The sequence below is a fragment of the Rhipicephalus sanguineus genome, chromosome 10 (genome assembly GCF_013339695.2).
Source record: "Rhipicephalus sanguineus isolate Rsan-2018 chromosome 10, BIME_Rsan_1.4, whole genome shotgun sequence".
NCBI classification, from domain to species: Eukaryota; Metazoa; Arthropoda; class Arachnida; order Ixodida; family Ixodidae; genus Rhipicephalus; species Rhipicephalus sanguineus.
Window position 1 is genome coordinate 137,375,374 of NC_051185.1, and position 26,502 is coordinate 137,401,875.

Sequence of the window (26,502 nt, forward strand, 5' to 3'; positions counted from 1 at the left end):
TGATCCATTTCCTCTGGATCTCAGTAAAGTTCTGCGCCCCCCCCCCCCCCCCCCCCCGTCTCTTGCCAAGTCAACGTATGTTATACAGCATGACGGGAGAGGCAAATAGCGACCGGGCGTCACCCAATGCAAATTACATAACTGGTGGGCCGTTTAAAGCCTCCAACCCATTACAAAGGGCTGAGCCATAATTCATCGTCATCAGTCGTCGCGTCAACAAAGTGCCCATAATGCCTTAGCTGGTGCCTCGCTTCTCCGCAGAATGAAGAAAAATGGCTTAGTAGGTGCTTCCCAACTTCACAAAAATTGTGATTTATGGCGTAGTGGGTACCTTTCTAGTGTACTTGTATTGTAGCCCCAAGAGAGCTTACGACGGGCTCTTGAAATGCCGCTCTTCCAGCTTTCGCTGTGACTGTGCTGCGCTTTCAGCGAGGGCCTGGGGTTTTTTTTATCAGGAAAGCTGTAAGATTGCGGGCGCCACGACTCCAGCGGACAGCACCACTACGTTAAAAAATTGTAAAGAGAGGAATTCCGATGCCTGCTATGGATTCGGATCTTACAAAATCGTGCTCTCACAAGATGCAAGAAAGCTTTGATATTCAGATAAGCCAACTTTTGGCAGCAGTGCTCCCCAAGTCGCTTCTCATTGCAGTTGCCTAGTCTTTGAATCAGGAAAGGAAAACGCTAAGAGGGCGGCCGCCATGCTTGAGAAGTTGAGGCCAGTGGTGTTCCCTTAGCTGCGTAGGGTCACCCATCAACTTAAGAAAGTTGATGGCAGACATGGTGTCCCTGCGGCGTTTAATGTGCTGGACAAGCACTCGAAGCTATGCTTCCGCACCTCCAGTGTGAGTAGAGAAGGATGCCAAATACGGCACAGTGTTTCCTACGTTCCGTGCGCCGTCGGCGTGGTTTCATGTGGTAAGACTTACGTTGGACAAAGGGGGAGATGCGTCAATGAGCAACTCGGGGAATATGTGCGAAAGGTTGACAAGAACTCTGATAAAGGAGCACATCTTGTTGCTCACAGAAATTCCTGCTGCAATTGTGAGGCGCGACTTGGAGGGACGTCGATCGTATGTAGCAGTGAGAATGAGGATGCGTGCTGTCCTTAGAAGCTTACCACATAAGGGAAAGAGCTCAACTATGCATCAGTGATACTTCCTTGTCCATGCACCCACGTGAGTATGATTTCTTGTCTTCGCGTATCTAATACACTATCATCCTTGTTACAAGTTTTGTTAAGAGCTATTGCTGTGTGCGCATATGCGGTTTCGTTGCCTTGGGCTTATATATGCATGAACTTAGCTTGTATGAGCGCGATGCAAATAAGAATCAGACACGACACGAGGTAGGCACTGTCGTGTCGTGTCTACTTCTTATTTGTACCGCGTTAATACAAGCTAAGTTCATGGATGACCAACTCGCCCGAACTACAACACTTCTGAACCTTATATATGCATTGACGTATGATGGAATAAAGGAGTTCATGTTCAGCGCTTGTGTCGTGTCTTTTCTTTGTGGGCGTCTAGCGTGTTTGCGCTGTAATTTTACCTCTGTTGTGGAAAACTTCTGAAGTCGCTATGCGCCAGAGGAATTGAGCAAGCCCCTACCGTGAACAGCAGGCGCAAGTGTCAAACGAAAACTTACACAGTAAAAAGAGAGAGAGGAAGCAGTAGATAAAAATTAGAGAGAAAGAAAAACAGAAAGTGAGAAAAAAGAAAGCGATAGAAAGAAAGAGGGAGGGAAGAATACAGAAAAATAAATGGAATGAAGGCATAAAAAGTTAGAGAGACAGAAAAACGGAGAAAGACAGAGGAAGAAACAGACATGAAAAAGAGAGAGAAAGAACAGAGAGCAAAGCCGGAAAAAGAAAGAAAACGAGATATAAAGAGATAGAGAGAGAGAGAGACAGAGAAAGATAGAGAGAGAGAGAGAGAAAGATACAGAAAGAAACAGGCACGACACAGAGATATAAAAGACAGAGGGAAAGATAAAAAAACAAATAACGAGATACAAAGAAAGAGAGAGAAAGAAAAAAGAAAGCGAAATAAAGACAGGAAGAGCGAGAAAGAGGAAGAAATATGTAGAGAAAAATAGAAAGAAATAGAATGAAACAGGTACCAGAAACAAAGAGAAAGAAAGAGAAGAAGGACAGCAAAAATTGAGAGAAATAAGGAAGGCCACCGAGCTTCATTCAGGCTTCACACCTATAGTGCGAAACTGCCACACTTTTTTAACAAACGTCTCACTTGGTTGGCGTCGCGCCTATCCGCGTGTAAATTACGCAATGCTTCAATAATGTATCAATATGTGTCATACACACTTGGTCGGGCAAATGAGCTCTGTGAGAGAGCGTTTGCTCAGCTTTCATTATAATCATTCTCTCCGAAGTGGGCCTTCAATTCTTTAATACTGTACGTAAGTGGTCAGCACATGTTCATAGATCTGGAAATAAAGTGGCGCTGCCACTGCAATAAACGAATTCTCTATTCATAATATTCGCCAACGTAGTCCATGCGTGAAAGCAGGTTATGTTTTCGTAGTGTTTTAACCAGTCATCGACGTTCGTCTGTTTTAGCCAGTAAATAGGTTGTCTGGGTGCGTGGCCGCCGTCTTCCAAGTCAGTGGTGCTGGTTGACGCGTTGCCTTTCGACTCGCTTGCTCCAAAGTTCTGCTCCTACGAATATATGTCGATGGATCATCCGGGCGCCGAGCACCTATAAAAGCTCCATGAAATTTGTTGTGGACGTGGTGCACTTATTCAGTGTGCGAAGGACGAAAACGTAGAGGAAAAGAATGGGTGGAGGCCGTCGATCCACCAACTCCCCGCGCCAATTCTAACTCGAAAGTATTTTATGTCGGAGTCCACCAAGACTTTAGCGACGTATTTCCGTCACAGATATAGCTTTCGTAAAATGGACGCTAACGGGATGAGAAAGAAATAACTACACGAAAAAAATCCGCCACCGGGAATCGAACCTACGACTTCTTGGTCCGCGAGGATAAGCACCCGGCGATTTACCGACCAACCTACCAAGACACATGCACGACACTCCACAAACGCGCCTTATGTCTCGCACATATTATTCTCTGGCACGCTGCTCTCTGCTGGCGGGGCGGAGAAGTAATGCGTCATGACATTTACTAGCGCCGATAGGGAACGATTCGGCGACGACGCAGTTAAACCATGCCCTCCGAGATTGCGCGCCGGCAGGAAACATGCCGACGTGCAATCTTGGAGGCCATGGTTAAAGCATCTCGATACCGGCGAGAAACACTGGCTGCGCGAGCATCGGGGAGTCGCCCTAACGCAGTTACGTTCCTTGCCTATTGCTTCGTGTTAGCGCGTGACCGTTCGTTGTCGGAGTATAGGGAACCAGCGCTGGAGTTTCCGCGGTGTGGGCAGTGCCGCCCTGGCGGTCAAAGCGCGCATACTCCAGCCGCTCCAGCGGACGAGAGTGGCGACTGGTTGAGGCGATGCGGGCGCGTATCGCCGAAACAAAATAAAATTGCTGGCGGTACTGTTGCGCGTTCAAGTGCCACAATACGTAGAAATGAGGGAGGACGTATCCTTCTATGTTTTTCCTTCTAAAACATGAATAGGAACGGACGCGGTGTTGCATCCCGGCAGTCAGGCGAGCACAGTATGTTCTGCTCTTGCTCTCCTGCCTTGTGGCGTCGGGCTGGTTTCTAAACCGCATTGCGCGTCTACTAGATTCATTCGATAGTGAGGGCCACCAGCGGAAACCAGGGCTAACGAGCAGAATTTATTTGGGGTTTTGTCGTAAATAAAACATACATACTATGCAGCCTGCGGTATATGTAACAATCTTTTCATCTGACCACCACCAAGCTCCTTCTGATGCCACCACGTGCAGTGAATATGATAGGATGGGCAAGTAGTCTACATTATTTGGAAACAGTTACGCAGAAGGAAAGCTGTCTTTCTACGAGATGCTTACGGGGGCAGGTTCACCGAAGCCGCTGGACTGTTATGAGAAATACGTACGCGATGGATGCCTCCGTTGAACTTCACTTGTGCTACAGACAGAGTTCTTGTCACGAACAAAGCAGCGGACTACTCGAAGCTTAGCTTTCTGGAGTCAGCCGATGCGGTAAAGCTTCTTTGTGCATCGACTGCCGCGGCGAAGAGACATATCGCAATTTATGCGTCGCTAGAAAAGGGTCAAATGTCTTGGATTTTTACTCGCCGTTTAATTCGCGTAACGTACTGTGTTAGTTTTTTCGCTTGCCTGTGTCTGCTTAGAATAAACGGGTGTGATCGACATCGACAATTGCTGGCGTTTTACGTGCCAAAAAAAGGTATGATTATGAGGCACGCCGTAGTGTGGGAATCCGGATTAATTTTGACCACTTAGGGTTCTTTAATGTGCACATATAATTCTCAGTACGCGGGTGTTCTTTGTACTTCAACCCCATCGAAATGCGGCCACCGTGGCCGGGAATCTATCCCGCGCCCTCGAGCATAACAGCGCGACACCATACATGCTATGCTAGCACGGTGGTTTGCTTGATCAACGTCCGCGTGCATACGCGGGCTGGGCATACATACCACGGCAGGAAAACGTTGACGCAGCTACCCCTTGCCTCTAACTTCTTTTTTACTGCAGTAGTGTGCTGCTGGTATCGACAGAGCACGTACTTATCAATCTAGGCTTGTGAGCCTGCACTAGCTTGACACAAATCTCAGGACGCAAACAGAAAATGGTGACGACAGAGTCGCCACCACGGCACAGCACTGTCTCTTCGACGCCGTATGCACAGATGTAGACTGCTTTGCAGGGCTTCTCTCCGTTTTCCAGTGCTTTCCTGAGAAAGTAGCCTTCAGACAAAGTTATTTTTTTCTTAACCATAGAGCAGTATTACTGGCGCAATGGCTGCTCGAGCTGTTCACGCCAAAATGAAGCACGGAAACGGCGCACGCGCGTGCGCTCACCGCGGTACAGCGCGGCCGCTCGTCTGAGCGCGATCGGCATGGCCTCCGAGATCAGCCGGCGACGCGGAGGCCATGCGAGCGGCTGTGTTATGGCGACTCCCCGCCAGGCGCCCTTTTTCGGCGCGCCACCTATCCAGCGCTGGTCGCCCATAGTGCAGCTTCCACATGCACCAACGGTGTGTCTCCGTCACCGACTACTTGAGTGCGTTAGCATCGACTAATAAAGCTGCTGCAATAAGCGCCGCAGAAAGGCAACGATGTCGACGAGCGAATATCGTGCCTTGGTGGAGCGAGACAGAGGCCAGCGGGACGTGGAACGCTTGCGCGCGTTCGCGGCTGAAGCTACAAATCTCTGCCTGCCGTGTTGCTTAAGCGCAGTGTGGTAGTGTATGCATGAGCACAGCAATAGGTTACCGTATTACTCAGGAGCGCACATCGTGCCACTTGCCTCGTTAATTGACGACGCCTTGAAGAAGTGCATATCGAGTACCGGTGTTTATTATGTGCTTGATGATGTCACCTTTGCGCGGGATTTCCGATACGCTGTGTCCATCTATATGTTAACGACTTCAGCTACCACAACGGTTAAATCATGATCATGCCCGTTAGTCGTTGCGATGGACATGTGCCACTATATAGGCGTCAACGTGGGTGCATCCACTACAAACGGTGCTATAGCAGCCAAACACTATTAGAAATTGTACAAGTTCTCATTACACAATAAGTACTACTTCTGTGAAGACATCTCTTTCATGTCATACCTATTCCTACGACGGAGGGATCAGTCATGTTATTTCTTCGTCCGTTCGCGCAGCGCTGCGTTACAATATCAGAAGCATAATAACAAATTATACGCAAGGTAGCACGTCTAAATACGTTTGTTAATTACCTGAACGAATTAGGCTACTGTCTCAATGGTACGTACAATACTGTTTAAATCAATTAAGAATGCCTGTAATATTCGCGCGACACCACAGTATAACCGACGTCGCCTGTTTAGGTCTGCCAGCATTTGTCTTATCGCAAATTTCACAATTTTTACCTTAAAATTCCTGAAGTGTTTGATGCTTGCCGTCTACTTCCTTAGTAGCGTTATATAACGTCACTGCTTTCCTTCTTGCTGTCGAATTTCGACAGCTCAGACACTTTCACGTGCATTGAAAATTAAAAAAAATGGCGTGCTGGGACGGTTGTGCTGGGTCGTTTCTCGCCTGAATTTTGCCGCTTGTTTGGCGCCTAGGTGCATGAGGAAGTAGCTTAGATGTGGGTCCTCCAAAATGACATTACAAGGCTGAATTGCTGCTTCCAGGTCATTCGCTTAGCATAATGGACTACGGCTGTAGTGGTTGCTGCCAAAATAGAGTTGGTGGTGCACTGGCACAAAAGCAAATGGATGAAGCTGAGATCACAACGTAAGCCCGTTGGGTCAGATTGATACACGTTAATAGGAGGCGGTTGCGAAATTATTTACCAATGGCAGATACACGTAAGCTGCACTGACCAGAACGAGTGGACATGTACTGTATCAGTTCTCGCACGGTGAACGTGCGCGACTGCAGGACGGACACAGGCTTGTCCAGCAGAAAGTTGAGTCCGCCTGGGAAGATGTGGTCCTGGAGGTTGGCACCCACACCGGGTAGATCAAGAACCAAAGGTACCTGGAAGAGCAGCAGCGAGTTAACTAAGTCAAAGTGTCGGGAGCCTGCACACTCGGACATTGAGAATATAGAGCCAAGTGACTGCTCAGGAATGTTGCAGAGAATGTATTGTGGCAAGTGAATTCTTCCGCAACCCGCAAGGAGTGTGTACAAAGCAGTAAGACATACCGATCTCGTCCTAACCGAAATCCGAAAAGAAAAGCCATACGAATGTATCGGAACGAAAGTTTATTTGAGCAGAATTTTTGGCTAATTGGTGATCCATGACACCAAAGAAATTGCGCGACGGACACGGAAAGAACACACGGAAGACAAATACAAACACAGCGCAAACGTCGCGCAAATATAGCGGCGGTCGCACTTGATGTACACTTTATTCAGGTCCCCCTCGTCCACCGCGTTGGTATAGTGGTTGCAGTTCTCTGCTTCTGACCGGAAGGTCGCGGGCTCAATCCCAGTCGTGGCGGTCGCATTCGCAGTAGGCTTGTTTGTTTGTTTGTTTGTTTGTTTGTTTGTTTGTTTGTTTGTTTGTGTTGGGTTTTATAGCGCAAAAGCGACTAAGCCAATGCTGCGCCAGAGACATGATCAGAAAGGAAAAAAAGCTTTAGTGAAACTACACTATGACCTATGTGCTCGGAGATGACAAATGGGATATGGTGAATAGTGTAGCGTGGCTGTAGAGAGGTTATCATGGTAAAAGTGTAACGGCGTTCACGTAGCACTACTGCTCTGCCCGTGTCCTTATATCCAAGGGCCGGGAGGACCAGTGCCTCATTTAAATATCCCTGCTGCAGCAAGGGTCTCCCTGGCGAGGCCGTGCTGCATGTGGCATTAGTTAGACTTTGCTATTATGGTGAAGGTAGCACAGTGTCATTATTACAACAAAATGCGTTGGCGGGCTTGTTGGTGAGAATCCATATTGCTTTTTTAGCGCAAAATTGACACCACAAGAAAAAAGACTGAACACAGCGCTACACTCTCAATTGACATGGTTTATTGCGTCACTGCACTCGTTATAGTAACCAGATACCGGTAGGACATGTGTCGTGCACCCTTTGCGCACGACCACCACACCTTAGACACCTGACCGCAATCACGAAAGCGAATCCAAAAAACAAAATTCAGAGGAAAACAGGGTTATGGAAGGCACACTAATGCACTGCAACCCCAATGATTGAATATAAAACGCTTCTGATAATTCTCGGGCGGTGGTGTCACGACTCTTCTTTAAGATAGTAGTTAGTCTAAACAAGCACAGTTTGCTGAGGGCAGCGCCACCCGGACTGAGGACTGAGAGACACGTACACAAACGAGCGCTGATTGACAACTGATTTATTTCATCACACATTCAGTGAATAAGTACACACAAAAAATGATCACGTGGCGCGTGTATGTCGTGATAGGGATTCATTTGATTACATGGTTCAAAAACTGCACTTCTTTATCATGCAGAGCAACCGAAGTCTGGCTGACGCATGCGCTCTTATTTATATGTATCTCGCGAAAGGTTTGGTTAAAATTTCTGTATATTACCCGTGTTTCATAAATCATTGGCTCACAATGGCACGTTCTACAATGCATAGCAAAGTTCGTGCTGCCATGACTCTTGACTCTTGTGTGGTGCTCCCTGAGACGAACATTAATGCACCGTCCCGTCTGCCCAAAATACTTCTCTCCACATGACAGTGTAATTGAATAAACTACCCTCATCGTGCATGGCACGAACTGCATTTTGTACTTCATAGTGCATGTATCTTTGCACGCCGATCTAGGTTTATTTACTAGATTACACATTTTATTCAACGAGTTGTTTGCGGAAAAGACCACCCGCAGCTTGTAAAAAAGATTAAGAAAGTAGTACTTCATCAGCCACAGATTCAAACAGAAAAGAAGTTTGCAGTAATCCCTTACGTTCATCAGATCGCCCATGGAATAAAAAAAAAACATGGTTGATCCCTCCGTCACAGGAATCGGAATAACACGAAAGTAAAACATGCCCTTGTAGAAGTAACTGAATCTTTACTGTACATTGATATAAGAGAGTTTGCACAATGTATATTGATGTCTGGCAGCTATATCACCGTTTAACGTGGATGCACCCACTTTGTTGCTTGGTGGTACGTCTCCATGCCGACGACTAACGTCAATGTTAAATGATTACACAAACCCTTGTGTTAGCTGCAGTAGTTAGCGGTGAAAACGAGTTGTGATAGCCAGAAGAGCGTCGCATATTGGACGCAGAACTTGGTCGCCATCCTGCGGCATGTTAAAGTGTGATTGAACACCACGGCCGCAAGGGAAACGCAAAGCGCGTCGAGCCTCCCCGGAGCATGGCCGCAATTTTTCTCGGGGCGAGCGCGTAGGCGGGGAACGCGGTGTTACAGCCAGGTGAGGAAGGCGCGCGTCGTAGGGCTATTTTTGGTTTGATTAGCGTGATGCTATGAGCGAGGCCGATGCTTTTACGACGCTTGCGTTAAGGTCGCCACCTCGCGGTGTGCTAAGGCATTGACAAAATTGCACTTCTAGTGAAAACGCGCCGAATGGGACGAACGTGTGACGCGTTGCAGCTACTAATCGCGGAAACCACAGTAATGATGAATTACTTTACTTTGCCGCTTCCAAAGGGCAACACCACCCCGACAACCGGGAGAGTCGTAGATATAAAAGGCGCGTTTGTGAAGCCTCTAGAGTCTGTGACCGTGGCGCAGTGGATAGCACGCCCGGCATCTGATGTTGCGGACCGAGCAGTCGTGGGTTCGATGCCCGTTGACGAAACTTTTTTCTTTGCCATCTGATCGTATAAATTTTTTCGACGTCATTTCCGTGACGGAAATACGTCACTGAAGTCTTGGTGCACCCCGGCATAAAACACTTTCGTGTTAAAAGGCAGCACGGCGATACGGCGTGCGGGTGCTCTTTTCCGCAAACAACTCGTTGAATAAGATGTATAATCTAGTAAGTAAACCTAGATCCGTGTGCAAAGATAATGCCCTGTGCAGTACAAAATGCAGTTCGTGCCATGCACGATGGGGGTAGTTTATGCAATTACACTGTCATGTTGAAAGAAGTATTTTGGGCATACGGGACGGTGCATTAATGTTCGTCTCAGGGAGCACAACACAGCTGTCAAGAATCATGCCAGCACGAACTTAGCTATGCATTGTAGAACGTGCCATCGTGAGCCAATGTTTTATGAAACACGGCTAATATACAGAAATTTTAACCATACCTTTCGCGAGATTGTGGAAGCATACCACATACATATAAATCAGAGCGCATTCGTCAGCCAGACTTCGGTTGCTCTGCATGATAAAGAAGTGCAGTTTTGGAAACATGTAATCAAATGAATCCCTATCACGACATACACGCGCCACGTGATCATTTTTGTGTGTACTTATTTACTGCATGTGTGATGAAATAAATCATTTGTCAGTCAGCGCTCGTTTGTGTACGTGCCTCTCAGTCCTCAGTCCGGGTCGCGCTGCCCTCAGCAAACTATGTTTAACTACCAACTCCCCCAGCTTGCCGTTTTGAGGCTAAACAAAGCTTGGCAATTGCATTTTTTGCAGTGTTGAGCTAAATGCGAGCCTGTACCAGTCTGCAGGGATCGCTCATGTTCTTTAACGCGCTCATTCACACAGCGGCCTGACTGAGCTACATACACTTTGCCACAAGAGAGTGGAATCTTGTAGAACACCCCTACGCTGCACTTAACAAACCAAATGGGACGGATGCGTAGCGACCACGCGTTGCAGGAGCTAATCGCGGAGGCCACTGTCATAATACATTACTTCACAGCAGGGCTGGGCAGTATCGCGATACAAGAGTATCCCGATAGTATTTCAGAGATACTTTTGAGTATCTGTATTTCTGTATCGAGATACATTTGAAAAAAACATGGCTGATCCCTCCGTCGAAGGAATCGGTATAACACGAAGGTGAAACATGTCTTCACAGAAGTAGTGCTTATTGTGTAGTGATATATGAGAGCTTGTACGATGTCTATTCGTGCTTGGCAGCTATAGCACCGTTTGACGTGAATGAACCCGTGTTGACAGCATGTCTCTATCGCGACGACTAACGCCCATGATCATGATTAAACCGTTGTGGTAACTGACGGTGTGAGCATATATTTGGACACAGCGAATCGTGAATCGTAATCGTAATTGACGACGCTTCTTCAAAGCGTCGTCAATTAACGAGAGAAATGGCACGGTGTGCGCTGTCTAGTAATGGGTAGCCGACGCGTGTGCTCATGCATACACTAACACACACTAGCACACAGCAACACGGGAGGTAGAGGTTCACGGGAGGTAGCAACACGGGAGGTAGAGATCTTTTTCTTGTTTTTTCTTTCTCGCCCGTTGGCGTCCCTTTTATCAACGCCATATCCGTGATGGATGTACATGGTGGACCCCGGGATAAAACACTTTCGTGTTAAAATGTATTTGTATCTCAGTAGTGAAATATATTTACGATGTATCATATGTATCACGATATTATGCAGGACATGGGTATCTCGTTACATCTTTTTTTTTTGTCGGAAATGAGTTGAGGCGTGTTTCCAATGGGGGAATGACTTTTTTTTTGCCAAGACAAGCAAAGGCGCACCGCCGGTCACCGACAAATAGGGGGGCGGTGGTTTCCCCTCAAGCACAGAATGGCCCATGTGGTAAAGCGCGCGACGCCGCAGACAACAGAATCGTGGAGGCAGTGTTGTCGGCCTCTGCCGACGAAATTCGCTGTCTCTCAAAACCAGTGCGGCACGCCTAATTTTTTTCGTGTGGCAAGCCAATACTTCGCAACCCCCCGCGCGGATACCACCTTGGAACAGTGGCTTTGCAATGCTTCGCATGCGTTCTGTTCTCAAAGCGGCGACACTTCCAAAAGCAGTTCCCGTAGTCGCAGCGGAAGTGACTACAAGATGGCTATCTCTGTCGCGCTTTCAGCCACCTCTCCAGCGTGTCGGGGTGCGTTCCTAATAGACCTTTTTCAAGCGATCCCAGAACCCCCTGCGGGCGCGCGAAGCACTATGGGAAAAGTGTGTACGGCGAGCCCGCCGGCTGTTCCGTCGCTCGCTGCTTGTTGGCGCCGTGGGAGCACCAAACAAAGAAGAAAAGCCGGCAGATCCCACGCATTGTGGGAATCGATGTAATGCGAAGCCAGCAAAGAGCTGCATACATCGTCTTGTATGTCATTGACGAAAATGCGTGTCATGGTTTTCATGTTAACTCCTATTATTTATGTTCGTCACACAGTCACATCGCGCAAGACCAATTCCGGGGTAGATCAAGCTAGCGAAACAGCCACCAGCGCGCCATGAGCGTGGCACGTAAGTCATGCTGTACATGACATGCGTGTCATGGTTTTCATGATAACTCGTGTTATTTATGTTCGTCACACGGTCACGTCGTAAGAGACCAATATTGGTGTATATCAAGCTAGCGAAACGGCCGCCAGCGCACCATGAGCGTGGCACGTAAGTCATGCTGTGCATGACATGCGTGTCATGGTTTTCATGATAACTCGTGTTATTTATGTTCGTCACACGGTCACGTCGTAAGAGACCAATATTGGTGTATATCAAGCTAGCGAAACGGCCGCCAGCGCACCATGAGCGTGGCACGTAAGTCATGCTGTACATGACATGCGTGTCAGTATTTTCATGATAACTCGTGTTATTTATGTTCGTCACACGGTCACGTCGCAAGATACCAATTTTGGTGTGTATCAATCTAGCGAAACGGCCGCCAGCGCCCCATGAGCGTGGCACGTAAGTCATGCTGTGCATGACATGCGTGTCATGATTTTCATGATAACTCGTGTTATTTATGTTCGTCACACGGTCACGTCGTAAGAGACCAATATTGGTGTATATCAAGCTAGCGAAACGGCCGCCAGCGCCCCGTGAGCGTGGCACGTAAGTCATGCTGTACATGACATGCGTGTCATGATTGTCATGATAACTCGTGTTATTTATGTTCGTCACACGGTCACGTCGCAAGATACCAATTTTGGTGTGTATCAATCTAGCGAAACGGCCGCCAGCGCCCCATGAGCGTGGCACGTAAGTCATGCTGTGCGTGACATGCGTGTCATGATTTTCATGATAACTCGGGTTATTTATGTTCGTCACACGGTCACGTCGTAAGAGACCAATATTGGTGTATATCAAGCTAGCGAAACGGCCGCCAGCGCACCATGAGCGTGGCACGTAAGTCATGCTGTACATGACATGCGTGTCATGATTTTCATGATAACTCGTGTTATTTATGTTCGTCACACGGTCACGTCGCAAGATACCAATTTTGGTGTGTATCAATCTAGCGAAACGGCCGCCAGCGCCCCATGAGCGTGGCACGTAAGTCATGCTGTGCATGACATGCGTGTCATGATTTTCATGATAACTCGTGTTATTTATGTTCGTCACACGGTCACGTCGTAAGAGACCAATATTGGTGTATATCAAGCTAGCGAAACGGCCGCCAGCGCACCATGAGCGTGGCACGTAAGTCATGCTGTACATGACATGCGTGTCATGATTTTCATGATAATTCGTGTTATTTATGTTCGTCACACGGTCACGTCGCAAGATACCAATTTTGGTGTGTATCAATCTAGCGAAACGGCCGCCAGCGCCCCATGAGCGTGGCACGTAAGTCATGCTGTGCATGACATGCGTGTCATGATTTTCATGATAACTCGGGTTATTTATGTTCGTCACACGGTCACGTCGTAAGAGACCAATATTGGTGTATATCAAGCTAGCGAAACGGCCGCCAGCGCACCATGAGCGTGGCACGTAAGTCATGCTGTACATGACATGCGTGTCATGATTTTCATGATAACTCGTGTTATTTATGTTCGTCACACGGTCTCGTCGTAAGAGACCAATATTGGTGTATATCAAGCTAGCGAAACGGCCGCCAGCGCCCCATGAGCGTGGCACGTAAGTCATGCTGTACATGACATGCGTGTCATGATTTTCATGATAACTCGTGTTATTTATGTTCGTCACACGGTCACGTCGCAAGATACCAATTTTGGTGTATATAAAGCTAGCGAAACGGCCGCCAGCGCACCATGTGCGTGGCACGTAAGTCATGCTGTACATGACATGCGTGTCATGATTTTCATGTTAACTCGTGTTATTTATGTTCTTCACACAGTCACGTCACAAGATACTAATTTTGGTGTATATCAAGCTAGCGAACGGCCGCCAGCGCACCATGAGCGTAGCATGTAAATCATGCTGTACATGACATTCGTGTCATGATTTTCATGTTATGACTTGTCATTTATGTTCGTCATACAGTCATGTTACGCCATACCAATTTTGGTGCACATTCGATTAACCAAGCGACCAGGAGAGCACAAAGTCGTAGGCGGCTAGATAGATAGATAGATAGATAGATAGATAGATAGATAGATAGATAGATAGATAGATAGATAGATAGATAGATAGATAGATAGATAGATAGATAGATAGATAGATAGATAGATAGATAGATAGATAGATAGATAGATAGATAGATAGATAGATACGGTGAAAGTCGCAGAAGTTCGCTAACAAATGCTTCGCATTTAAAAAACGCTTCGCCGCTGGTTGACTATTATTAAATCCTAAATACTACACACGTCTGAACGCACCTGCATGTATCTCTACGCATGAAATGCGAAAGGAATGATGCAGTCAGTGTAGGTATTACCAAGCGGATGTATACCGGATGTAGCAGTTAAGCGGCATGCGAGTTATCACGTGCGGATACATGCAGTCAAAACGTGCTATCGTGAGTAATGTCAGCTGGAACACCGAATTCGTATTTATTCAATGATTACATGTTCACAAGCCGCTATGGCATTCAATACAATAGCGGCTCGTGATCGGGTTTAACCAAACTGTAGAGGGGTGTCACAGCGTTCAGGTATACAGATGATTATTTGATTTTAATTGACAAGTCATGCGCTGTATAAAAAAGTGAGCACATTCTAAACATGTTTAAAGAAAAGGGTATGGAACTAGAATTCACTTGCGAGATGCCTTGCTCTGATAATTTGCAGTTTCTTGACACATGCTTTTAAGTTTCACTGCGGAGCATGTTTGCGGGTGGTATAGCCCGCGTTCAGCGAAATCGGTGTTTAATTTCACGTCGGCGCATTCGAATATTGTTAAACGAGGAATTGTGATGTCATGATTACGCACAGCATTGAAAAAAAAACTTGCGCACATAAGATGAGCAGCAGTTTCCAGCTGCGAAGAGGCGGTATATCCTGCGTATCGCTGTATCGGTTTGCGAAAATCGGTTGGCATGGCAAAGAAAGACTAACACGGACGTCCTCCATCCGCTAATAATGAAGAAACCAGAAATATTGCAGTGATTCCACATATGTATGGGTCAATAAATGAAAATGAAAATGAGAAGTGGCGTGGCCTGAAGAACGAAGGGAAGCGATGTGGGGGTGAAGGTTGTGTTTGCCGCCCCAAATATGCTTAGTCGTATAGCTCGCAGGGGTCTGCGGTGGGCAAAGAAAAATGCGGTCAGAGGCATGCCAATTGTTTTGCAGATTGTGTAGGAGCCATCCGCACATTTCTCTTTCTTGTGTCCACGTGTACATCGGCCAGACTAGTCGATGTATTAATACGAGCATCGAAATTCATTGAATGGAGCCGTCTCATCTCGCATCGCTATGTCAGTCATGAAAATGTATTCCCATCTTCGAAAGCACAGTAATTTTGTACCATGAAACTAATCGGACAGCGCGAGAAATTTCGGAGGCATATTATGTCACAAATAACCCTACACTTTGTGTCAGTCAACCTTCTCAGTCGTTACAAGACAATGAATTCAGCTCTATTAATCGAATGTAAGCACGCGCCTTGGTTGTTTGACTTTTTGTTCCTCTTTATGACACGCGCGACGCACTCCCATTTTTGTATATATGCTTTTTTTCATGCGTGTAATAACCTTTCAGTTGTGTGTGAGCACTGGTTTGTGCATTTTCTTCCTTGTACTGCTCCTTTCTTTTTTCGCTGTAAGTATTATTCCAATCTGTAGTTATAGCACCAACGACGGTTAGTAGGCACTTATCGTTCGTTACACATAAGGTGCGAGCGACGCAATGAATGTATCTCATTTCCCCAAATCCGACTTCACTTTCTAGTGTACTCTTTAAATATCAGAACTCACAGTGTACTCGTCGACAATGTCGATGGACGTTCATTCGAAATGCATCCGCGAATCATAGACCGCTCGTGCACTTCAAGGGCAACCGAGTTGTATTTTTTTTATTTATGCCGTAAGGCGCACATGCGCCAAAAAATAAAAATAAATAAAACGTGACGCTTCTGAGCCGCTCAACTGGTCCAACAGTGGGACAGATGGAAATCGTCGAGAGGCCGTCCCAGCTAAATACTGAAGTTCGTGGTTGAATTGCGCAGTAACATGTTGCACCTTGCCAAATTCACGTGTCTAAGAAATCTTAGAAGGATTGATTGTTGGGCGAGTTGGTAATTCATGATGAATGCAAATAGCGCGAAAAAACGTAAGACTAGACGAAGAAGGCTACAGCACAAGCGCATACTAACAACTGAACTTTTATTAGAAAGACGAAAATATATAGGAAGCCCAAACCACATGTTCACCACGAACACAACCGAAAACCTTAGATGTGCGCATCCAGGTATGTTATCTCTATAACAGGCTCCAAGAAGCGCGCTATCCTGCTGCTAATTTGGGCCGCCTGTGTGAAAGGATTCTCGCGATCTTGAAATCTGAGTTGAAAGGCTCGGTGGAAAATGATAGGGTACGTGAGAAGAAGCCTCTCGCAAGTATCCCTTTCTTGCACGGTGTTTCCCATCGTCTCAAGAAGGTTGGTGCCAGATATGATATAGATTTTTTTTCTGCTAAGAATAAGCTTGGTAGAGTATGCGCCGCTGTTGAAAGGAAGGTGGATGGGACTGCGCAGAAATGGCATGAGTGTAAGGTGAAACACAGGGACAGCCCTTCGGTCTGTGGCAAGGGAGTTGTAGATCAGGTGCCTTTCACGTGCGGTAAATACTATATAGGACAAACAGGCCGCTGTCTGAATGCGCGCCTGCAAGATCGCCGTCGATCTTTGAATGGGCAGCCGTCGTCTAATTTGGCCCTGCACTGCCGTGAGTGTAGGTGTACTCCTCGCTTGTCTGATGCGAAAGTGCTCGCACGTCATAGGGACCAGACGGCACGTGAGCTCGTTGAGGCTTTTTTCATTTTGAAAGCTGGAGATGACTGTGTGGCAAAGCCTTCCCTAGCGTTAAATAAGGCAGAGATAACATACCTGGATACGCACATCTAAGGTTTTCGGTTGTGTTCGTGGTGAACATGTGGTTTGGGCTTCCTATATATTTTCGTCTTTCTAATAAAAGTTCAGTTGTTAGTATGCGCTTGTGCTGTAGCCTTCTTCGTCTAGTCTTACGTTTTTTCGCGCTATTTGCATTCATCTAAGAAATCCTGGCACGGCGCAAGCGGAAAGCTACAGCGCTAGGCCCGCTCGCTCGTTGCGGCCGCTGCTGCGGCGTACACACATTTCCCATGAGCGTTTGAGCACGTGAAACGGTCTTTTGTGGTACCAGACTCCCCCACCGCCGGAGCCGACTTCGCCTGTTGCGGCTTGCTGAAATGGGTGCTGGTAGCGTCGGTGGTGGTGACAGCTTTATTGAAGCGTGACCCTTTCGGCCCAGGCGACGAGTGCTAGCTGTAGTTTCTGATGGGTCGCTCTCTCTAAGCAGCTGTGCCTGTTTCCACGTTTGTTTAGAGAGCTGGCAGGAGTGACTTGGGAGGGCTTAAACCCTTTCACCCCTAAAGAACGCGATTTTAGGAAGGCAATGTATGAATTGTGTAGTTTTGACAAATCGGGCTCCATTGCGCGTAGGTAATTATGGCCAGCCTATATGGGCAGCGGAATCCTCAGCCGTCTGACCCGGCGCCGACCGGGTCAGACGGCTGAGACAGGGGCGTAGCCAAGGGGGGGTTGGGGGGGAGTTCGAACCCCCCCCCGAAATTTTTCAATTTTGCTTGCGTATATATACACGCACACATACAAACGCACGCACGCACATACATGAAGTATGGTTGAACCCCCCCCCCCCCGAAAAAAATTCCTGGCTACGCCCCTGGGCTGAGGATTCCGAAGATTGGGACCGACTTCGGCTTCTGAACGGTCAGAACAACCCACGTGACGGCGGAAGTGTTTCGGTTTCTAGATGACACGAGAAGAGATATCGCCACGCTGCAGGGTAATCCGGCTATGAAGGCAGTATTTATTCACTATAACACGAATTTCTGCTTGCCTTCAGCGGTAGACAGACTTTCTTTCTTTCGCGAGTCTTCTGCTGAGGCTGAACCGACGCTGTCTGGAAGACAACCTACTTCAGAAACCTACACAGCAACCTTCTACGCAACGCAGATCTTATGCGCTAAATAAATATATGCTTTTTCTCAAGTTACTGGTGTTCATTAGTGATTCCAGTGATTTGCTTAAACTGAGCTATTTCTAGCATAGCTCATTTTGTTGTCACCAAATATATCAATTTCGGTGTCCAATGCTTGTTACTGTTGCTGTGAAATAGTGTATTTTTATTGCAATTGATACTTGTAATTATGTCATTATTACTAATTATGTACTTTGTACGCCCCCCCCTGCAATGTCTTAATGGGGCTGAGGGTACGGTAATAAATAAATGAACTGAAAGTTTCGATGCGCAGCAACTTTAATTACAACATTATGCTACACTAATAAATGTCTTTGCGTAGTATGAGCATCCTTGAAAAAAAAAAAGTAATTCAGTATCTGTATCACTGTAACTGTATTCCGGAATACTTTTTTCGTCTTATTGCAAAAGTATCCCCGAAATATGCCGTTCCGTTAATGGCAAATGTATCTCAGTATCTGTATTTTAGGCTTCCAGTTCATGTATTTCGATATCTGTATTCCAGAATACTTTTCTGAGTATCTCTGCCCAGCCCTGCTTCACTGTACCGCTCCCAGACGGTGACACCACCCTGCCGACCAAAACAAATGTGAGAGAAGAGAGAAAAATCACAGCATATCCACGGGGTGAATGATGATGAGTGGGGCGAAGCTACGGAGGGAATCATCTCTAAACCGTGAAACTCTTCCGTGAAATGCGCCCAGTACATATTATAAAGAGTGTGAAACATCGTGTATATATTAAACATCAAACTTTTATTGTACTGTTGGTTTACGTGGTCCCTTCATTATCACTTGTGATCGGTGAAATGCAAGGAAGAAGTCCGCTCCCGAGCGAAAGAGCGCCAAGAGCGACCGCATTCCCCGCTCGCCCTGTGCGAATTAAAGGCAAGGCTAGAGGGAAGACAGGAAGCGCGTTCCACGACGCGAGGTCGGTAGCATGCCCAACGAAAGCCAACGGAACGCGATCGTGCAAGTGCTCCGGCTTCACATCGCCTCATGGTTCCATTTAGCGTCCCAAAACCAAACATATTGCTCAAGGTGTGCCTTGCGTTTTTCGTAGAAATAATTTCTTTATCATGTACATTAAGACGAAAAGTTGAAAGCTCACTAGAGTGTATCGCCCGCAAAGTATGTCTTTTAGTGTGATTTAACTCTCGTACGGCAGGGTCCTCGCGCCGTTGCCGGTCCACCTCGCCCGTTGACGATCGGGCGAGGTGGCTACATACAAGTACTACTAATACACTTTAAGGAAAACATCTGGCGTTCTTTCGTTCTGCTTTTACAAAACATCTGGCGTCTTTCGTTGGTTATTTCATCAATCAACGGCGTTTTGAACAAAATTTTTATTGTTTAATCACGCACAGGAGAAATCTCACCAGGCACTACCTTGGAGGTAAACAATGGCTGCTAATGGCAATGAGAGACAGAAGAAGTCGGCTTTTAGCTAACACTTACACTTCTACTTCTACTAACGTTTCCTACTGGAACATGCCAATGGCTGCTAATGGGGAATGAGAGACAGAAGAATTCGGCTTTTAGTTAACGCGCACGCTGCGAATTTTTTATTGTTCAACAACGCACAGGAGAAATCTCCCACCGGCACCACCTTGGAGGTCAAAGCGTAAGACTTGTTACTCACTACTACGAGCACGACGAGGGACGAACGGGTGCCGCCTTAAGGAGCTTCGCCCCTAAAAGTGTGAGATGTAAAAGACGCGTTTGTAAAGGCGCCAGAGTGTGTGAGCGTGGTGCAGTGGATAGCCTGCCCGGCATCTGTAGTAGCGGACCGAGATATCGTGGGTTCCACTCCCGTTGATGAAACTTTTAAATGCGAAGCATTTCTTAGCGAACTGTTGCGAGTTTGAGCGTATCTATCTATCTATCTATCTATCTATCTATCTATCTATCTATCTATCTATCTATCTATCTATCTATCTATCTATCTATCTATCTATCTATCTATCCGCCTACGACTTTCTGCTCTCCTGGCCGTTTCGTTAATCGGATGTATACCAAAATCGGTATGGCATAACATGACCGTATTACGAACATAAATGACAGGTCAGAACATGAAAATCATGACACGCATGTCATGAACGGCATGATTTACATTCCACGGCCTTGGGGCTCTTGCGGCCGTTCCGTTAATTTCATATATACCAAAATTGGTATGGCGTGACAAGAGTTCATAGCGAACACAATGACAATCCTAACGTGCAAATCATGACACGCATGTCATGTGCAGCATGATTTACATGACATGGTTTTGGGGCGCAAGCGGCGTTTTAAATGAATGGATATATACGAAAACTGGTATGACGAGACATTTCTGCATGACGAACATAACTGACACGTGGTAACACGAAAATAATGACAAGCATGTACGACATGATTTACATCCCACGCTCATGGAACACTCGCGGCCGTTTCGCTAGATTGATATACACCAAAATTGGTATTGCGCGATGTGACTGTATGAAGAACGTGAATAACAGGTGGTAACATGAAAACCATGACATGCATGTAATGATTTGCATGCCACGCTCATGGTGCATTCGCGGCCGTTGCGCTAGCTCAATATAAACCAAAATTGGTATTGCGCGACGCCACTGTATGACGAACGTAAATGAGAGTGGTAACATGAAAATCATGTCATGCAAGTCATGTACGACATGATTTACATGGCACGCTCATGCTGCGCTCGCGGCCGTTTCGCTAGATTGATATGCACCGAAATTGGTATTGCGTGATGTGACTGTATGAAGAACGTGAATAACAGGTGGTAACATGAAAACCATGACATGCATGCCATAATTTACATGCCACGCTCATGGTGCATTCGCGGCCGTTGCGCTAGCTCAATATAAACCAAAATTGGTATTGCGCGACGCCACTGTATGACGAACGTAAATGAGAGTGGTAACATGAAAATCATGTCATGCAAGTCATGTACGACATGATTTACATGCCACGCTCATGGTGCGCTCGCGACCGTTTCGCTAGATTGATATAGGCTTCCCAAGCAACGCTTAGCGGTGCTGCTGCTCTTGACAGGCACCGCCATCTGTGGCAGAAAAATAGTAACTGAAGTGGAAGCAGCGCGCGTTTTCCCTTCTCTCCACCGCGTTGCCGCTCGATTCTGTGCACGTGGAGAGCTCTCACGGTGCACTTGCGGCGCCTCACAATGTACCGCTTGCAGTGCGGCTTCAAAAGGATCTTCAAGCTTGACTGGCACTTCCGAAAAGCGAACTTGATAAAATGAGAAAGGCTCGTCAATCACGTTAACGCTGAAGAGCAGACGATCAACGACAACGACGCCCGACTCAAAGCGAAATGCATTTCCCAAGTCGCGATTACACCGCGTAGGACGTATACCTCGAGGTTAGAGCACTGCACGGGCTCGGGCCTACCCGGAAACCCGGGCCCGGCTCAGCCCGTGGGCCGGGCCGGGTAAAGTAGTTCTCACGGCGAGCCCGGTCCCGGCTCGGGCCTGAAGCTCCGGGATTAGGGCCGGGCCCAGGTTTGAGGTGGCGGGCGCGGGTCGGGCCGGGCTTGGACTTTGCTGGGTTCTTAAATGGACACCGTAGTGAAGCACTCAATCGGTTTAGACTGGTAAAGTGAAGTCTAAGAACTTGAATGTCATTCACTTCAGCATCATAAGTTTATTATCAGACGAGAAAATCGAGGTCAAAATTCCATTTTCTAAATTTCGCGTCGAAATCTCCGAGCGTGACGCCACGGATTTCAAACTGTATTTGTCATTCTTGGGGACATTCGCTCTATAAAATTTCCTCAAACTTTGTATCTTAAGTCTATGGCCCCGTCCGAGGTCAACGTACTTCGTTTTTAGTGATTAGGAACTACGTAGGACCCATTAGACGCCGTCAGAATCTAAGATGTCGTGGTGTCTGCTGCGCGAACTTAAAGGGGGCGCGCCACCCGCATTTATCTTTTAGGGGCGAAGCTCCTTAAGGCGGCACCCGTTCGTCCCTCGTAGTGGTCGTAGTAGTGAGTAACAAGTCTTACGCTTTGACCTCCAAGGTGGTGCCGGTGGGAGATTTCCCCTGTGCGTTGTTGAACAATAAAAAATTCGCAGCGTGCGCGTTAACTAAAAGCCGAATTCTTCTGTCTCTCATTCCCCATTAGCAGCCATTGGCATGTTCCAGTAGGAAACGTTAGTAGAAGTAGAAGTGTAAGTGTTAGCTAAAAGCCGACTTCTTCTGTCTCTCATTGCCATTAGCAGCCATTGTTTACCTCCAAGGTAGTGCCTGGTGAGATTTCTCCTGTGCGTGATTAAACAATAAAAATTTTGTTCAAAACGCCGTTGATTGATGAAATAAACCAACGAAAGACGCCAGATGTTTTGTAAAAGCAGAACGAAAGAACGCCAGATGTTTTTCTTAAAGTGTAGTAGTAGTAGGGTAGTAGTTGCATGTAGCCACCTCGCCCGATCGTCAACGGGCGAGGTGGACCGGCAACGGCGCGAGGACCCTGCCGTACGAGAGTTAAATCACACTAAAAGACATACTTTGCGGGCGATACACTCTAGTGAGCTTTCAACTTTTCGTCTTAGTGTACATGATAAAGAAATTATTTCTACGAAAAACGCAAGGCACACCTTGAGCAATATGTTTGGTTTTGGGACGCTAAATGGAACCATGAGGCGATGCGAAGCCGGAGCACTTGCACGATCGCGTTCCGTTGGCTTTCGTTGGGCATGCTACCGACGTCGCGTCGTGGAACGCGCTTCCTGTCTTCCCTCTAGCCTTGCCTTTAATTCGCACAGGGCGAGCGGGGAATGCGGTCGCTCTTGGCGCTCTTTCGCTCGGGAGCGGACTTCTTCCTTGCATTTCACCGATCACAAGTGATAATGAAGGGACCACGTAAACCAACAGTACAATAAAAAGTTTGATGTTTAATATATACACGATGTTTCACACTCTTTATAATATGTACTGGGCGCATTTCACGGAAGAGTTTCACGGTTTACAGATGATTCCCTCCGTAGCTTCGCCCCACTCATCATCATTCACCCCGTGGATATGCTGTGATTTTTTGCGCGTACTCTCACTTACCAAGAGTTTTGTTCTGGCGAGCGTGGTGATTAAGGAAATGCTAAAGAGTAATTTACTGATAATAGGTAAATTGTTTTCCTTTCTAGTGCCCCTTCATGCTTGTTCCACATACGTTGTGCATACATATATGTTGTGCAACATATATATACATATATGTTTCACATTTTCTCTCGGAAGAAAAAACGCTTTTTTATGTGGGGCAAGCTATTTAGAAAACTTTTATTAGAGACAAGTGCTGAACTTCTTTTGTTCCTGCCATATGGGGCTACTTGATTTATCCTAAACAGGCGAGCTAAAAGTAGATATACCAGGTGCTTATATATTTAACATGTCGATATTCTGTGCTTTATTTTCATTCGTTATGACTTTATATCGCAAATGTTATTCTGTAATCGCAGTAATCAGTGTAATATAATAAATATATACCTGTAGCTTATCGCAAGAGCGGTCACAGAGCTCCAAAGTGAGCAAACGTTTTCGAAGTTTCCAGCCCTCCACTAAAACGAAAGGCCTGCACGGACTCTTGTTACATAGAATTCCTATACATAGACATTCTTTTACCGTGGCTTCGTCACGGCCCCCAGTGGTCATGTGACGCGAGATGGACGTGCACAGCCTGCTTGGTGTGCCCAATTCCTTAATATTTGAACTTTCGCCATTATCCGCTATGTCAGAGGTCTCAAACCCACCTCAGCTAACGGGCCGCATTCACAAAAATTTACTCCCGCAAGGGCCAGGACAGTAACGCAGCTAAAAGTACGCGGGGGCGGGGGGCGGGTAGAGGGGCTAGGTCTTACCAAATGTCAGCTAACGTTGCCATTTAAGAGAAGAGCTTTCAGATATGTAACATATAGGTCGTTTCTGAAGGGTACTTAGCGGCAGGATTCCAACAATATCGATACCTATCTTACATGACTAAAATAAGGACGCCGATTTTGGAGTATAGCGTTTTGTTTGACGGTTAGGTATCAACACATGGTGGCCGCAGGGGATGCCTCACGACAAAAAAAAAAAAACAAAAAAAAACAAAAAAACTTTAGACCTGTCGTGCCTGTGTAACTTAAGAACATACTAATAAAGAAAATGAAAAATTGGGTCCCCTGCGCTATACAGGTATAGTGTGAGAGCTACATGGCACTGCCACAACACCGTTGGAATGTGCAGCAATAGCATAGGTTCAAACAGCATAAGGCGTGAGGCAAAACATATTCGCTTGACGAAATATCAGGCTTTAAAAAAGATAATTACAAAATCCGTGCCGGGTGATGTCCCTTGTGGAGATACGTTCAGCACAAAGCTTACCCTACGAGGCGACCGTGAAGGGACGCGACGTTCTCCACTGCCGCAGCGAACAAAGACGCTACGGCCGGGTTCGTCGACTCCGGAAGGCGTAGAAAAGGCACTCGAGGCAGGATGTCAACAAACAACACGGGTTTACTAACCCAAGATGCAGCACAGTACGACAGTCACGGTCTTGCAGGCCGTAAGGGGAACTCCGCAAGACCGATCGAGTACGCTTGCCAGCGGCGCTTCGACTATCACACAAAGGGCAGCAGTCGAGCACACGAACGAGAAGCCGCCCGCTAGAGCAGCGCGTCAATCCCTCGTGCTAGCCTGGGAGCATCTGCCGCCACGAGCGAATCGTCGGGAGCATCTTAGCTCGTAGGAGAGGAGGATGTCACCAGCGGCCCAATGGGGAATGGCGCTGCGTTGTGACGTAGGCCCGCGCAGCACGTCAGCGTAGCGTGCCCGGACATGCCAGCGCGGGACGGAGCCGACGCTTGCCCAGACAAAGAGGCGCCCTGGCCGCCATCTTGGCGATTGCCGGTGCCTAAGTGCGCCCGGGCTACGCGGCCGGCACGCGCGCGGCAGCTGGGGAACGAGGCGCCAGGTAGGAGGACGCTCTCGATCCCCACACCCTTCACCTCGAACCATAGGCATAAATGAGTAAGCGTCGAGAAGCTTATTCGCGCCTTTATTACCAAACTGTAACGAACACCAAAAATAGATCGAAATCGCTTCGTCCACCTCCTGCCAGTCCTACCCGCGTAGTGCAGTAATTACCTTCTACGAGTACAACATCGTTAGGAAGGCATAGAGCATTATGATACGGAAGAAGAGCGCGGTGCAAGCCGTACAAACATACACGGCTGAAAACTGCAAGCAGAAGCCCTCAAAAAGGAGATTTATAGGTGATACTGAAGAGTTTCACGACGTTCGGGAACGATAGAAATGAAGGGATAAGCTGCACAGCTACGTTCATTCTGCAGAAGTCCACAAAGACATCCTAAATTTGCTCCAGTGGTGGAAGTTAAAGGGGTGGTGCCATCAAATTTCGAGGCTATAACAAGCCTGTTGTGGGTTTCCTTTGTATGAAAGGACATTCCACACGAAGGGTCGGACACAGCAAACGTTTAGAATATATTTTAATTCACTTCCAAAGTGTACCTAAATGCTCATTCTCCCGATCGAAACCCATCGCTAGCGCGCCAACACTGACGTAGATCTGTAGGATGGGCAACGAAAGTTGTAGTGACGTCACGCCAAATCTGCTGTAGTAACGTGAGTGACCTCCGGACCTCCGCCACTTCCGCAACGTACGTACCGGCTGTAGTGAACTAGAATATATTCTAGTTCACTATAGTACCGGCAAAGCATCGGTTGCTACATCACTCGCAAGGTTTCGATCGCTTCCTGGCTATGTGCGTCACAACCTTGTGTGCTCACGTGACCACGCCTCCTACACTTCTACGTCACTGCCCAACCTCGGCGCCCAGAAACCGAAACCGAAAGTTGTCCAAATCAAAAGGCGATATTAAATTATTTAGCGAGAGTACATGAATCTTGGTGCGTGCATCATGCTTCCTGGAGTTATAGGAAACGCTTACAGCAAAGAACGCGCAAGCCACAAATTTGGTGGCACCACCCCTTTAAGAACAACGACTGCCGACGTCTTCACATTTCGCAAGACAGATGTGCACCCCTGCGGCTAGCGCATGCAGTGCGAGAAACTTTAGCGTGGCAGGATATGGGATACAACGGTGGATGGCGTGCTTAAAGCCGGAATCTCTAGATAATTTGATTTCTTGCACAATAACACGTGGAGTAATAAACTATAAAATATACCACAAAATACTTGTGGACTGTATATATAGGAGCGGTGATATATGAAATAAATATGATATGTGAAAAGAATGCTCCCACAAATAATTTTTTCGTCTTTTCGGCTGCCTATACGTATTTCTAAAAGTACACGTGGTGCACACGGTTCGTTATAATTTTTATCTAGGTTAGTGTACATACAGCAAGGTAATAAACTTGGCTTTCTTCCTCCACCTTG

The 26,502-nt window shown here is 47.0% G+C and overlaps 1 protein-coding gene across 1 annotated transcript in view; it reads right to left on the minus strand.

Moving 5' to 3' along the window:
- LOC119372487 (glucose dehydrogenase [FAD, quinone]) overlaps positions 1 to 26,502 on the minus strand; it is a 551,903-nt gene that overhangs the window by 192,840 nt on the left and 332,561 nt on the right. Inside the window, exon 7 of the mRNA XM_037642957.2 lies at positions 6,459 to 6,615. Within this exon, the coding sequence (XP_037498885.1) occupies positions 6,459 to 6,615 (157 nt within the window). The remainder of the gene's footprint in view (positions 1 to 6,458; positions 6,616 to 26,502) is intronic.